The sequence below is a fragment of the Mustela nigripes genome, chromosome 2 (genome assembly GCF_022355385.1).
Source record: "Mustela nigripes isolate SB6536 chromosome 2, MUSNIG.SB6536, whole genome shotgun sequence".
In the NCBI taxonomy this organism is placed as follows: domain Eukaryota; kingdom Metazoa; phylum Chordata; class Mammalia; order Carnivora; family Mustelidae; genus Mustela; species Mustela nigripes.
Genome location: NC_081558.1, coordinates 150,682,743 through 150,697,057, shown reverse-complemented (window position 1 = coordinate 150,697,057; position 14,315 = coordinate 150,682,743). Strand labels below are relative to the sequence as shown.

Genomic DNA, 14,315 nt, shown 5'->3' with positions numbered 1-14,315 from the left:
GGAGTCCCAGGATGGAGTCCTGCATCAGACTCCCTGCTCAGTGGGGAGCCTGGTTCTCCCTCTGACCCTTTCAAACTCTCTCTCTCAAATAAATAAATAAGATATCTAAAAGGAAAAAAAAATGCACTTAGTCTCCGAGAATAACACTTAAAAAAAAAACCCAATTTGAAGTTTTTAACTTAACTAAATTTAAAAATCACAGTTACAGTTACATAATATTGAAGTTTACCATATCATCAAAGCTTGCGATATAGGCCCAATGCCCAGGAAATGGCTCATGGTTAGCATGGGCACCTGGAATTGATGGAAGAGTAGGTATCATGACTGATTGTAAAGGAATGAGGATTTCACTAAATGTTGGTTCTTCTACCAGCTTTTTAAGCATTTTAAAATGAGTGCTCATGCTTAATGTGGAACTACTTCCATCCACCTGGGGAAAGAAAACAGTACATTTTAATTTTCATGGGTTTACCTTGAATTACAGAACACTTATTCTCAACCAAAACAAATTTTTTACTTTTACAATATTTTAGTTACGATGGTTAAGCAGTCAGCAGTTTTCTAAGAGTTTGTTATATATCTCATTTACCCTCTGCACTCTTTTGCCTTATCAATAATAGTACCTATACCAGTGGACTTTTAATGACTAATAGAGATAATAAAGGCCTACAATCTATTTATCAGACATTCCAAAATCCAAAGAGCTGTGGAAATCAAGCCTTTTTTGTACCAAATCTCCTTAGGCAGCAAAATGATAACCTGAGCAAAGATTAACCTGAGTAAAGATTACTACATTTCACTGCAGAAACTGTTATGTAACTGATTATGGGATACTCTATCAGAATACTCTCAGTAGGGACACTGAATATTGAGTACATACACTATTATATTACCTTGAAAAATCTGAAAAATTCTGAATTCCTAAATGCAGCCTAGCTGGCCACAAAAATTTCAGATAAAGCACTGAAAAACTTGCACATGTAAAGCACTTAAAAAAGTGCCAGTGTTTAATAAATATTAGCCATTATCGTAACATTTGTTACTCAAAAAGGACTAAAATAGATAACAAAAGCAGTTTACTCTTTCAAGGTTTTTATTGATGAAGGGAAGGTAAAAAAGAGATTAGTCTTTATTTTCTCACTATAAACAGCTAATAGACTAAATATTTGTAAAGTGAAATCTAGCTATTTAACTGTAAAGACTCTCTTTCCCCTTCCTCCTAACTATCCTTATTCCTTACTTTTACCTTTTCTATACATATGTTTAGTGTTTCTTCCCTTCTATTTCCTTGAGTAAAAGAGTGTTACCCCTATAAGCGTGTTGTTCATAGTCAAGTATACTGAAAAAAGTAGTTATTAAACTAGATAATAACCATCTCCTTAGCTCCCTACAATACTATCAGCACCTCTATGCAGGAGAGCATGTCTTCTTTATCTTCGTTTCACTTAGCATTAATGCTGCCAAGAGGCAATGAAATAAGTATGTACTGGCAGAATGAAATGAAATGAAATGAAAACCAAAACTCCAATCATCTTTCCTCTCATATATGTAGGTTAATGTAATAAATTCTGAAAATTTAAAGATATGACACAAAACAATAACAGAAATGACTTTGAATATTTTACATATTTATATTTTTATGACTTATTTCATACCCCTCTACTTAAATTATTTCTAATTAATATGGATAATTTACCCTCAGAATCTACACTAAGAAGAGCTTTAGAAATTTTAAAGACCATTTTATTAAGATAAATTGCATATTTTTAAGTATACAATTTAATGAATTTTTATGTATGTGTATACCTACTTATGTTAGAATTTTAACTTAATTAAATCGAATGAAAGAAAACCAGCTAAAATCATAAGAGAAGTTTTTTATAATGATCCAACACTGGTCTGTAAGTGGGAAGATTTATGATCATACCGGTTTATTGCACAATTCCAGAAGTTTGTCTGTTAGGCGAGTTGCATCTCCAATAAATTTTTCTAAGGATTTTTTCATATGAATAGCTTTATTTAGGATTTCCTTGCATCTGTTCACACGCATGGGATAAGAAGACTGTTATAAAAGAATTAATATAGTTTTATGAGAGATTTAAAAAACAAAACTGAACAGAATTTTGATAGATACAATTTAAAAAGTATTCATGATGAGAATTTATACTGATCAAATTTATACTGATCATATTTCCTGGGAATCAATTTGGCAATGCTATCAACAACCACAAAAATGCTGTTATCCTATGACTTCATGAGTTCTCTTCTTACATTCTATCTTGGTGGAATAATGAGAAATAAGTATAAATATATATGTATCTAGATATATATGTATCTAGATATATTTATATATCTAGATATATTTATTATAAGAGCAAAACAATGGAAATAGAGCAGTTAAATAAATTATAGAAAATATAGAAAATATAGAAATATAGAAAATAATTATAAATAATAATAAATAAATTATAGAAAATAATTATAAGCTAACTACTAATAATTATAAGCTAACTAATTATAATTATAAGCTAACTACCATAGAACTTTATATAATTATTAAAATTGTGTCTTCAGAGAATATTTCATGCATAGGAACATGCTATGGTAAAAATGTTAGGTGAAATATAGCAAATTATATATCTCTATAATCCAAACTTAGCATTAAAATATGCATAGAAAATACACATACAAAAATACAGAAGAATATTAATAGTATTAGTGAATTTTAATTTTCCTTTTTATACCTGTGCATTTTCCAAATTCTCTAAAATATTTATAATTAAATATATTTACCATCTTATAAATACCCATTAATAATGCAACAAAGTTTTCTATTATTAATAGCTTAAATTCATAGCTTGGATAAAACACTTTGAAAAAATAGGCTAACATTTTATACCAAGCACTAACTTATTTGACTTCATAGAGAAAAAACATACTGAATTCTTTGACCTTAACATTTTAGTCCTTTCATTTGATATGGTGAATATTTCTGAATTTTAACATGATACATAATGCTTTAATTTCTCTTGTTTTCAAATATTTAAAACTTATGTTTTGCTACTAATCTAAGAAACATTGGAACTTGCATCTTCATATTAGCATTAAATAATCAATGCCATATAAAATGGAAAAAGACACTACTGTGATTACTAGATTACCTTTGACACAGCTGTCATCATCCACATTGCTTGTTGGGGATAGGCTAGAAATACTTTAGCTATAATTTCCATCAAGACAACAAAAACTTCATCGTGAGAATGACAAATTCGGGAGATCAACTGTGAAAAAGCAGTCAAAAACTGATACGGTGCTAAGTGATTTGTGTGCTCTGTGATAACCTTGTTTATTTTAGCTAAATCATTTCTCATTTGTACACGATCAGAACGGCCAGCTGGAAAAAAATCAAAGTTAAAAAAACAGTGTATCAGTTCATTTTACAGAAGAAAAATTTTGTTTTAAAAAAGGCTTTACAAGGAGTGCCTGGGTGGCTCAGTGGGGTAAGGCCTCTGCCTTCGGCTCAGGTCATGATACCACAGTCCTGGGATTGAGCCCCGCGTAGGGCTCTCTGCTCGGCAGGGAGCCTGCTTCTCCCTCTCTCTCTTTCTCTGCCTGCCTCTCTGCCTACTTGTGATCTCTTGGCTGCCAAATAAATAAATAAAATCTTAAAAAAAAAAAAAAAAAAGGCTTACAATATATGTTATTCCCACACCTAAAACTAGATCACTTGCCAATTTGTGAACATAGTTGTCTTTGTCTAAATAGGAAAACATATTTCGGGCCATTAAAAAACTCAAGGGCTATTAATTTTCACTAGAAACACAGAACAAGTCTCACTCCACTATAACTTTTATGGTAAATTATTTGGCTTAAACTAGTATCTCTCAATATGTATTAGGTTCAGGAAGGATTAAGTAGATTCTCATTTGCAGCCTTGAACTGCAACAACTTATGTCTATGTGTTCAGTGTTTCTCCTCTTTGTTAATATTCTTGCTCACATTTATATTCAATTTAAATTATCAAACTCATTCCTAGCTTTTTTAAGTTAGACTGTCAAGCCAATGTGACTTTATACCAAAGTTAAAATTTTTCTTATCCCTGGGGCGCCTGGGTGGCTCAGTAGGTTGGGCCGCTGCCTTCGGCTCAGGTCATGATCCCAGGGTCCTGGGATCGAGTCCCACATCGGGCTCTTTGCCTGCTTCTTCCTCTCTCTCTTTCAGCCTGCCTCTCTGCCTACTTGTGATCTCTGTCTGTCAAATAAATAAATAAAATCTTTAAAAAAAAATTTTTTTTTCTTATCCCTTAAAACTTTTACATAAAAAATTATACCTTTTTCCCATTCATATGCTTTAGCACCAAAATCAAGCCATAGTGATAACATTCGTGGCATTGACTGATATATGAATTGGTTTCCATATTGAAGAGATCTGCAATTATATAGAAAAGATGCTATTAACATAGTGCTCTTTTTTACATTATAAGAGTTAAAATGTAAAGACTTAAACTATCACTTGACAGATATAAACAGAAAATGTTTGCGCAAGATCAAATAATTATCCAAAAGTATCCTTGACATGGGGCACCTGGGTGGCTCAGTTGGTTAAGTGTCTGCCTTTGGCTCAGGTCATGATCTCGGGGTCCTGGGATTGGTCCTGAGCATTAGACTCCTTGCTCAGCTTGCTTCTCCTCCTGCCCCTCCCTCCCGTGCTCATATGCTCACTTGCTCTCTCAAATAAACAAAATCTTAAAAAGAATGAGTGGAATGTCATTATTACTTCTTAGGAAATAATATGTGAAAATATAAACAGGCATGAGATAATATGCTATGTAATTATAATACACTAATATATAAAATCAAGTTGTATTTTACCTGTTACCTAGTCTAAGAGATAAGCTCTTTCTAGAAGTCTAATGTCAAAAGTATTTTCATATATAGTATTTCTTAGCAGAATGGGCAGAAAGGAGACATTCCACTGGTAATTATAACCAATAAATATATTATATTTAGGGTCTTCTGGAATTTTATAGGGGGGACTCAGGAGATTAGGGTCTGGAATGGGAAGGACAATTAATTTTCATTGTATAATATTGGTACTACTGAATTTAAAAATATAAATGCACCTTACTTTTTCTATTAATAAATTATTTTTTAAAAGGAATAAAGATTGATATAAAGAAAAACTTAATATCTAATCTAAGGTTAAAGACTGAATCAGTGGTAAAGCAGAAAACATCCTGAATATGCTAAAATCTGTGAAAACAGTTCAAGATCAAGAGTCTGTTTTACATATTTCATCAGCACATATCAGTTCTCACACTTACCTGCCAAAATGAAGAACTATATACCGAATGAGATCACCTTGCTTTTCCATTTTGTTGTCTGTGACCATGGGCATCAATTTGTCATAGTACTTGGCAAGGTAAAAATGCCCATCCTCCCACTCTGGCAGAAATAAGGTCACATCCTATAAAAGACAACACCAGATACTCACCTAAGAAAACCCTATACTATACTGGGAAATAAAGTATGAATAGATGATTAGGGATCAAAAAGTATAAGAGCCACATGTAAGCAGAGCAAAGTCAAAGGCAGAGTGATTCTTTCATTTAGATAAAGAATTATCTTAGAAAGGTTTTCTCGGGATGGCTGGTTGGTTCTAGTGAGTTGTCCACTGGCCAACATGAAACAGTGTTGGGATAATTAGCTATTTAAGGAAAGACAACTCCATTTATATTGCTACATTATATGTCATCAAAATAATTTCCAGATTGACTAAAGTATTCTATGAAAGTATTTATATGTATGTTTTTATTATCAAAAAGATCTCTGTGAAAGGAAAATATCAAAGCTCTGAGGATAGGGCTTTAGGAGCATAAAAATATGGTTAAAAAAATTACACTGTATTTTTTCCCAAGATCTTTCATGGGTTATTGCCCTTCCTCCCAACTCCTTTAAAATCAGGTTTCTAAGAATTCATCTCTCATTCACTCTTCAAACTATTTCATGGTTTCGGTCTTTGGCATTCCCCAAAAGCAACACCTTGCATCTAAAAGATCCTTCCCAGTTCTGATCTCATTTGAACTCTCTTCAGCATCTGTTTCTGTTGTCCACACCACTTACTCTTTGAAATACTTTCTTCTCTTGGCTTTAGTGAGGCCACAATCTTCCAAGTTTTCTCCTACCTTTCTGGCCATTTCTACTCTGTCCCCTGTTCATTTCCTTTCCCTTTCCCTGCCTTTTAAGTATTTGTGTATTTATTTTAAAAACAATACTATTTGAAATGTGATGGAAACAAAACATACAGAATGGCAGACTATCAAAAAAATTTTTGAGGGGTGTCTGGGTGGCTCAGTCATTGAGCATCTGCCTTCCACTCAGGTCATGATCCCAGCGTCCTGGGATTGAGCCCTGCATCGGCCTCCCTGCTTGGCGGAAACACTGTTTCTCCCTCTCCCACTCCCCCTGCTTCTGTTATCCTCTCTTGCATGTCTCTCTCTGTCAAACAAATAAAATCTTAAAAAAAAATTTTTTTTTTAAATGAGGTTCTACTCTTAATTCAAGCAAGTATGAGAACATAGTTTGAACTAGGAACATAAATGAGATCTTGAGTTTTCCCTGAACCTAATCCTGCAAATATACAGACAGCACCCTGTCTGCAGAGGGAGGAGAGAATGACATGACTAGATATATGGAACAGATGCTGAATTCATATGCCCAACCAGGCACAGCATCCCTCCCCCATCTAGTCATAGAAGCAAAGGGAATAAGGCAACATATTAAAATTTCTTTTAAAAAGTATTTCTCGGGCTGGTTTACCATCATTTTACCCTCCTTTCCTCTTACCTGTCTCCTCCTTTCTTCTTTTCTGGTTTAAGTCTTTAATATTTATTTTGGAAAATAAAATTTACATACAGAAAAATACACAAATCTTATAGTTTGATCAATTATCACATCTAGATCTTTTGTTTGTCTGGATATCTTCCATTTCTCTCATCACTGTCATGTTTTCCTCTAGGCTTAAGCAAATTTATGGTAGTGATTTTATTTATTTATTTATAAAAAGATTTTATTTACTTATTTAATGGAGAGGGTGAGGGAGAGAGCACAAGCAAGGGCAGTGGCTGGCAGAGGGAGAGGGAGAAGCGGGATTCCTGGTGAGCAGGAGCCAGATGCAGAGTTGATCCCAGGATCCTGGAATCATGACCTGAGCTGAAGGCAAATGCTCAATCAATTGAGCCACCCGGGCACCCCTATGGCAGTAATTTTAAAGTCCTTATCTAAAACATATTTATGACAGGTGTTTTAAAGTCATTTTCTGCCCATTCCATCATCTCTAACGTATCTGGGCCTATTGCTATTGACTGACATTTCTTTGTGTATGGCTCATAAATTCTCTCATATCGAGTGATTTTTTTTACTGGATGCCAGACACAGATCATTTTATGTTGTTGAGTTTTAGATTTTGTTATTTTCCTTTAAAGAGTGGCAGACTTTGATTGGGTAGGCAGTAATGTTATTTGCAAATGAGCTTAATCCTTTTAATGTATTGATGCTTTTTTAGGATGGACGTAGAGAAGCCTTTAGTCTCGGGCTAAATAAACCCATTTCTAAGGTGTCGCCCTTTGAGAGTTTCTATATATCATGTATGCAATGATGCCTCTTGCCTAGCTGATAGAATGCTGAATGATTCTCAATCCTATGTAAGCTCTGGAAATTGTTGCTGTTGTTGTTGTTCTTCTTTTTTTAAAAAGACTTTATCTACTTATTTGACAGAGAGAGAGAGACAGTGAGAGAGGGAACACAAGAAGGGGGAGTGGGAGAAGCAGGCTCCCCACTGAGGAGGGAGCCCGATACAGGGCTCAATGTCAGGATCTGGGATCATGACCTGAGCTGAAAGCAACGCTTAATGACTGAGCCACCCAGACACCCTGGAAATTATTCTTTTTATAGCACTCCCGATTCTCAACCCCCAGGTCACTGTTCTTTCCCTGATAATTGTTTCCAGCCAGGCCTCACAGAGAGTTGAGTTCTGCCTGCATAGCTCAGAATTAGGCCAAAGATGCAGTGGGATTTCTGCACAGATCTGGAACTGTCTCTGTTGAACTCCTTTTTCTCACTTTGCCTCACAAATTCTAAAAGTCATCTGCTCTTACTTTATTTCTGAGCTTCTACATTCTTTGTTTTCACTTCTGCTCTTTTTTAGTTCCTTTCCTAACTCCTTAAGATGAATACTTAGCTCATTAATTTTGGGGCTTTATTTTCCTCTAACACATAAATAAAAATTTTATATTCTTTTAAAGAATGGCTTTACCCAAATTCTACAGGACTTTTTAAAAAAGTTTTAATTGTTTTTAGAAATCTCTACACCCAATGTGGGGCTTGAACTCATAATCCCAACATCAAGAATCATATGCTTTTCCAACTGAGCCAGTCAGATGCGACCCCCATCCTACAGATTTTGTTATGTCAGATTTTATTATCATTCAGTTTATTATAATTATTTTATCATTACAGATAACTTCTCAATTTCCACTGCAACTTCTTCTTTGACTCATGGGTTATTAGGAAGTATCTCCCTTATAACACCATTCATGTAAAGTTTAATACTTAGTAAGGAAGGTATGCATTGTGTTTCTTTAAAAAATTTCAGAATACAGTATGGTTAACTTTGAGGAGGGTGAAAGGGTGGATCCTAGAGTGTTAATAATGTTCTACTTTTTGACCTGGGTGGTGGTTTCTTGAGTGTATTTCCTTTGTGTTAATTCTTATTATGTTCTCCACATATTAAAAAGTAAAAAAGTTTCCTGGCTATTTTTTTTTTTTAAGATTTTATTTATTTATTTGACAGACAGAGATCACAAGTAGGCAGAGAGACAGGCAGAGAGAGAGGAGGAAGCAGGCTCCCTGCTGAGCAGAGAGCCCGATGTGGGACTCGATCCCAGGACCCTGAGATCATGACCTGAGCCGAAGGCAGCGGCTTAACCCACTGAGCCACCCAGGCGCCCTCCTGGCTATTTTTATACATGTGTTCTTCCATATGGACTTTAAAATCATTTTATACATTTTTCTGAGGCACCTGGGTAGCTCAGTTGGATAAGTGTCTGCCTTTGGTTCAGGTCATGATCCCAGATTCCTGGGATGGAGCCCCACATATGGCTCCCTGCTTGGCCAAGAGCCTGCTTTTCCCTCTCCCGTTGCCTGCTGCTCCCCCTGCTTGTGTGCTCTCTCTGTCAAATAAATAAATAAAATCTTTAAAAATAAATAAAATAAAATCATTTTATACATTTTCAAAATTAAAAAAAAAAAGATTGAGTTCTTAATGAAACTGCATTATACATGTACTTGCCTTATATTTTTTCATAACTGCATTGCTTTCAAAGTTAGCTGTTTCTTCCATAAATCGGCCCACTAGTAGCATAGCTCGGCCATGGATTAACATGTTCTTACTCTCAGTTGGTGTTTTATTTTCAGGAAAACACAATTCAACACCCTTCTGAAGAACAATTAGTGCCTGATGAACATCACCCTAAAAGGAAAATGGCAACAACAAGCCTTTTAAGATATTTCTGTTTTCTGAAAAACAAAGTCATTAGTACTTGAAGTTCATTAAGTATGTTTTATGTATAAATTTTTTAATTTCATGTTCATCTCTCATTTCCCTCCTACGAAAGTAAAATCTTAAAAAGGAAGCATTGCTTCATTTCATAGAGAACTCATATTCATTCATCTATTCACTCATTTTTATGGTCAATAGAAGTACAAGGAACTGAAGATATATATAGATGACTGGGGCTAAACAAACATGAATAAATCAAAATTTCTGGCTTAATAAAGTTCATAATCAAGTGAGGAAACAGATAATGTAAAACAGCAATACAACGTTAAAAACTATTAACAGAGGAAAATATATAGGTATTACTAAGGACAGAGAAGGGAATCCCCTAAATCTATGTGAAGATAAAGAAAAATGAAGGAGAACAGCATTCAGGAAAAGTTACCAAATGAGAAAAATTTGAATTAGGTTTTAAAGAATGAGTAGCAATCTTCCTGGAAGTGAGTGAATTCAGGGAAGGACATTCTTGGTAAAAGAAGTAACAATTTGGGGTGCCTAGATGGCTCAGTGGGTTAAAACCTCTGCCTTCGGCTCAGGTCATGATCTCAAGGTCCTGGGATAGAGCCCCACATCGGGCTCTCTGCTCAGCAGGGATCCTGTTTCCCTCTCTCTCTCTGCCTGCTTCTCTGCCTACTTGTGATCTCTGTCTGTAAAATGAATAAATTAAAATCTTAAAAAAAAAAAAAAAGAAGTAATAATTTGGAGCACCTCGGTAGCTCAGTCCGTTAAGCATCTGACTCTCAATCTTAGCTCACGTCTTGATCTCAGGGTTAAGGAAAAAAAAAAGGAATAATAAGTCTACTTGGAAAAGGTGAATTTTAGCTAAAGCCCAAAGGATTTGAGGTAGTGAGTGATACATGAAGCTGAAGAGGTGGACTGGAACTCAATCAGAAAAAGCCTTGTATACTTTCTAGAGTTCAGACTTCAACATAAAGGGATGAAGAATACTTCAAAAAATTTTAATAAGAGGAGCTACATAATTCAATGTGCATTTTAAAAAGATCACAAACTAGAGTCATGTGCATAGAGAAATAGGGAGACTGAAATAAAAAGGCTATTAATATTATTAGAGGCTATAAATGCTAAGAGCATGAATGAAAGCACAGATAAGTAAGAGAAGACTCAAAAGATGTTTTCTTTTTAACTTTCAAATATGCAATAAGTCATTATTAACTACAGTTACTATGCTGTACCGTATACTATGACTTATTTATTTTATAACTTGAAGTTTGTATCAAAATATCAAAAGATGGGGTGCCTAGGTGGCTCAGTTGGTAGGGCATGGAACTCTTTTTTTTTCTTTAAAGAGAGTGTGTGTGAGGTTCTATCTCACAACCCTGAGATCATGAGATCATGATCTGAGCTAAAATCAAGAGTCAGAAGATTAACCAGCTGAGTCACCCAGGCACCCCAAGCCTGCAACTCTTGATCTCAGGGTTGTGAGTTTGAGATTCAGGTTGGAGGTAGAGTTTACTTGAAGAAAAAAAATCAAAAGATATTTCGAAGGAAAATTTAGTCTCCACCTGCAGGTGGAAATGAGGGAGAGGAAGAAGTTCAAAATGATGCCTAGATTTGTGTCTTAGATGAGAGGATACAAAGAATTCTATTTAGAAAAACAAAGAATATAGGAGAAGCAGTTATTGAATGGTAAATCATCAACTGCATTTTGAACACATTGAATTTAAGGTATTACAATACATAGACTAGTACTAGCTCAGAAAACGACCAGCTTCTGACAAGTATAGGCTGAATCATTATTTTTGCCTCCGTAATCACAGATGGAACCAGCTGTAGCTGCTAAATGTCAACTTCAGAACATGCAATGCTTACAACTAATTCTAGACTGGTTGCAAGCATAAGGAGATATGTAAGTAATAACAATTTAAATCTAGCGCATAATCTTTGCAAGTAGTTCAGATACTCAAAAAGCCTCCTTTTCATTACTATTGCTTCAACCTAGGAATGGCTAGGAACTTTTTTTCTTATACTAAGTCTTTTCTGATAGGCTAGATCAGAAATTAATCTTGACAATACAAGTGGACTAATTATCTACCAAGGATGTTGGTAGTGAACAATGTTATTTTCATTTAAGAAATATTTTTTGAGTGCCTACTATGTGCTCCACGTATATATATGGGAGGTAAAAGCAAAGTAAAAATTGGCTGCTTCCCTCAAGGGGAAAAAAAAGGAAAAGAGATGAAAACTGAAAGAACTGCACTTTCAACTTGAAATGGAAAGACATTTAGGAACTTCAGGAAAGAAGGAATAGTTTCTTCTTATGGTAGAATTATGGTAGAATGATAAAAGACGACAGAAAATGACTCTTAATGTGGATTAGCGATAATCTACAATAGAATACATATACATGAGGACGTTCTCTTGGCCATTACCTTGGACCATAGCCACTTTGCCCTTTCGACATACAGTTCGGCAAGTCGTGATTCTCCAGCATTAAGGAGAGCATTGTAGGCTGTCTGGTGGTGACCGGCTTTTCTAGCTACTCTGGCACTCTGTAGCCAGCATTCTCCAACCATTTCATTGTAATCTGGTCTATATGAATGTGACAAAAACAGGGGGAAAGAGCATTAAGTATATTCAACAATTTAACTAAAAATATCTCTTCCTAACATGGAACCTTCTCAATTACTATTTCAAAGAAATCAAAGAAGATTAATTTGTTAAAAAACTGATTTTAATTTTCTTAGCGTGTTTAATTTTTTCAGTAATAAGTCTATGAAAACTCTAATACTGACTTGTATCTGTATCTCTCCCAGATATTTTAACAATAAAAATGATACACTGCATATGAAAGTAATTTTCAAGCTCTAGGTTCATTTCAACTTACACAGTATTGCTTTGACAAATTATAACAGAAAAATATATATTGGAGAAAAAATTAAGAAAGATAAATACTTCCAAGTAATATGCAAATATAAATATAATAGAAATTCATGATTACTGACATGCAAAAAAAAAAAAGAAATATGAAAAACCTTTTGTTGAGACTTAATAAAGCTCTCCGGAGAGCCAGGATGGGCTCTTTGGCTCTGTAGGAATTCTGGGTCATTTCTAGTCGAGCTACCCAGTTTAGAGAATCTTCTTGAGAACTGTCACCTGGCAACTGGTGAAAAAGTGGTCTGATGCTATGCTCCAACTCACACAACATGTGCAACCTGGAGACAGATAGAGCCCATGTTAAAATGTTATCATATTCAGCCTATTAATCTCATATACAAAGTAAACACTCAAATTAGCCATGAAGAATCTGAAATGTGGGGGCATCTGGGTGGCTCAGTAGGTTATGCCTCTGCCTTCGGCTCAAGTCATGAGCCCCAGGGTCCTGGGACTGAGCTGTGCGCATCAGGCTCTCTGCTCAACAGGGAGCCTCCTTTCCACCCTGCTCTCTCTGCCTGCCTTGTCATCTCTATCCGTCAAACAAATAAATAAAATCTTAAAAAAAAAAAGGGGAATCTGAAATGTGAGGTTTTCTTTGGAAGAACTTTAGCCATTATATATTCTTGGTATATAAACAGTAACATTTTTATCTATTTAAATTGGATATAAAACACAACTTATGTTGATTCAAATGTTTAGTGGTTTGCTATGGTCCCCAAATCCCTATTAATTAAATTGGAGAAGAGTATATAAAACTAAATTCAAGTGTATGAAAATCAAATTTTATTACCTATATAACAACAAAAATATATATATAGGTCCATTATAAAAAAAGAAATATGTGCATATACTGCTGGTGCATCTACAAGAGGACCAGACATAGTAGATACTGGCAAAAAAATGTGAAATGATCAATTTTTTTCTAAGAATGATGGAAACACTCATGACACACACTACCTTTTTTCCATTTATAATACTCAGTGTCTATGACTCAGTGTTCAAGGACACAGTTGAGCAGCTACAGAAAAGAATCTCAGTGGTCCAATCTACAGTTTCATTAAGCTACTACCAAAGGGGCCAATACAAACTACAGTAAATTCTTCTAAATTAAAGAAAAAAAAATGTTCTGAAGTATTTTTTAAATTATAACATTTATTATTTTTCCTCAGGTGAACTAACATACCTGAAATGTTTTTCATTTTCTTCCTTACCTCTAAAAGTTAATTTTCCTTTCTACTAGATAATGCCTATATTTTTGGCGAGGAAAATGTCAAATGCATTTCTAAATAAGAAGGAGAAGAAACTAACAAGTACTGAGCACCAAAGTGCCAGGGCACAGAGGTCTACACTGCTTAGGTTAGTTACAGAGCAAGTACAATATGACATTACAAAAGGATGAATATAAAATATTTTTCTTATTTTTTAGAAGTCTCTCATAATTCCCTTTCCAATGAAAGTAATATGTATTAGAATATTTTTTAAAAACTAAAGGGTGAGGGGCACCTGGGTGGCTCAGTTGGTACAGCATGTGACTCTTGATCTCAGGGTTGTGAGTTCGAGTCCCATGGTGGGCATAGAGATTACTTAAAAACTAAACAAAACAGGGCGCCTGGGTGGCTCAGTGGGTTAAGCTGCTGCCTTGGCTCAGGTCATGATCTCAGGGTCCTGGGATCGAGTCCCGCATCGGGCTCTCTGCTCAGCAGCAAGCCTGCTTCCTCCTCTCTCTCTCTGCCTGCCTCTCTGCCTACTTGTAATCTCTCTGTCAAATAAATAAATAAAATCTTTAAAAAAAAAAAAAACTAAAC

At 34.9% G+C, this 14,315-nt stretch overlaps 1 protein-coding gene across 2 annotated transcripts in view; it reads right to left on the bottom strand.

The window, feature by feature from the left end:
• ATR (ATR serine/threonine kinase) overlaps positions 1-14,315 on the bottom strand; it is a 90,806-nt gene that overhangs the window by 14,766 nt on the left and 61,725 nt on the right. For both annotated transcript variants that reach the window (XM_059391812.1, XM_059391813.1), the window contains 8 exons: positions 12,609-12,788; positions 12,006-12,165; positions 9,349-9,528; positions 5,324-5,466; positions 4,331-4,428; positions 3,162-3,394; positions 1,928-2,062; positions 230-430 (listed from right to left, as the gene is read on the bottom strand). In XM_059391812.1, coding sequence (XP_059247795.1) covers positions 230-430; positions 1,928-2,062; positions 3,162-3,394; positions 4,331-4,428; positions 5,324-5,466; positions 9,349-9,528; positions 12,006-12,165; positions 12,609-12,788 — 1,330 coding nt within the window. The remainder of the gene's footprint in view (positions 1-229; positions 431-1,927; positions 2,063-3,161; positions 3,395-4,330; positions 4,429-5,323; positions 5,467-9,348; positions 9,529-12,005; positions 12,166-12,608; positions 12,789-14,315) is intronic.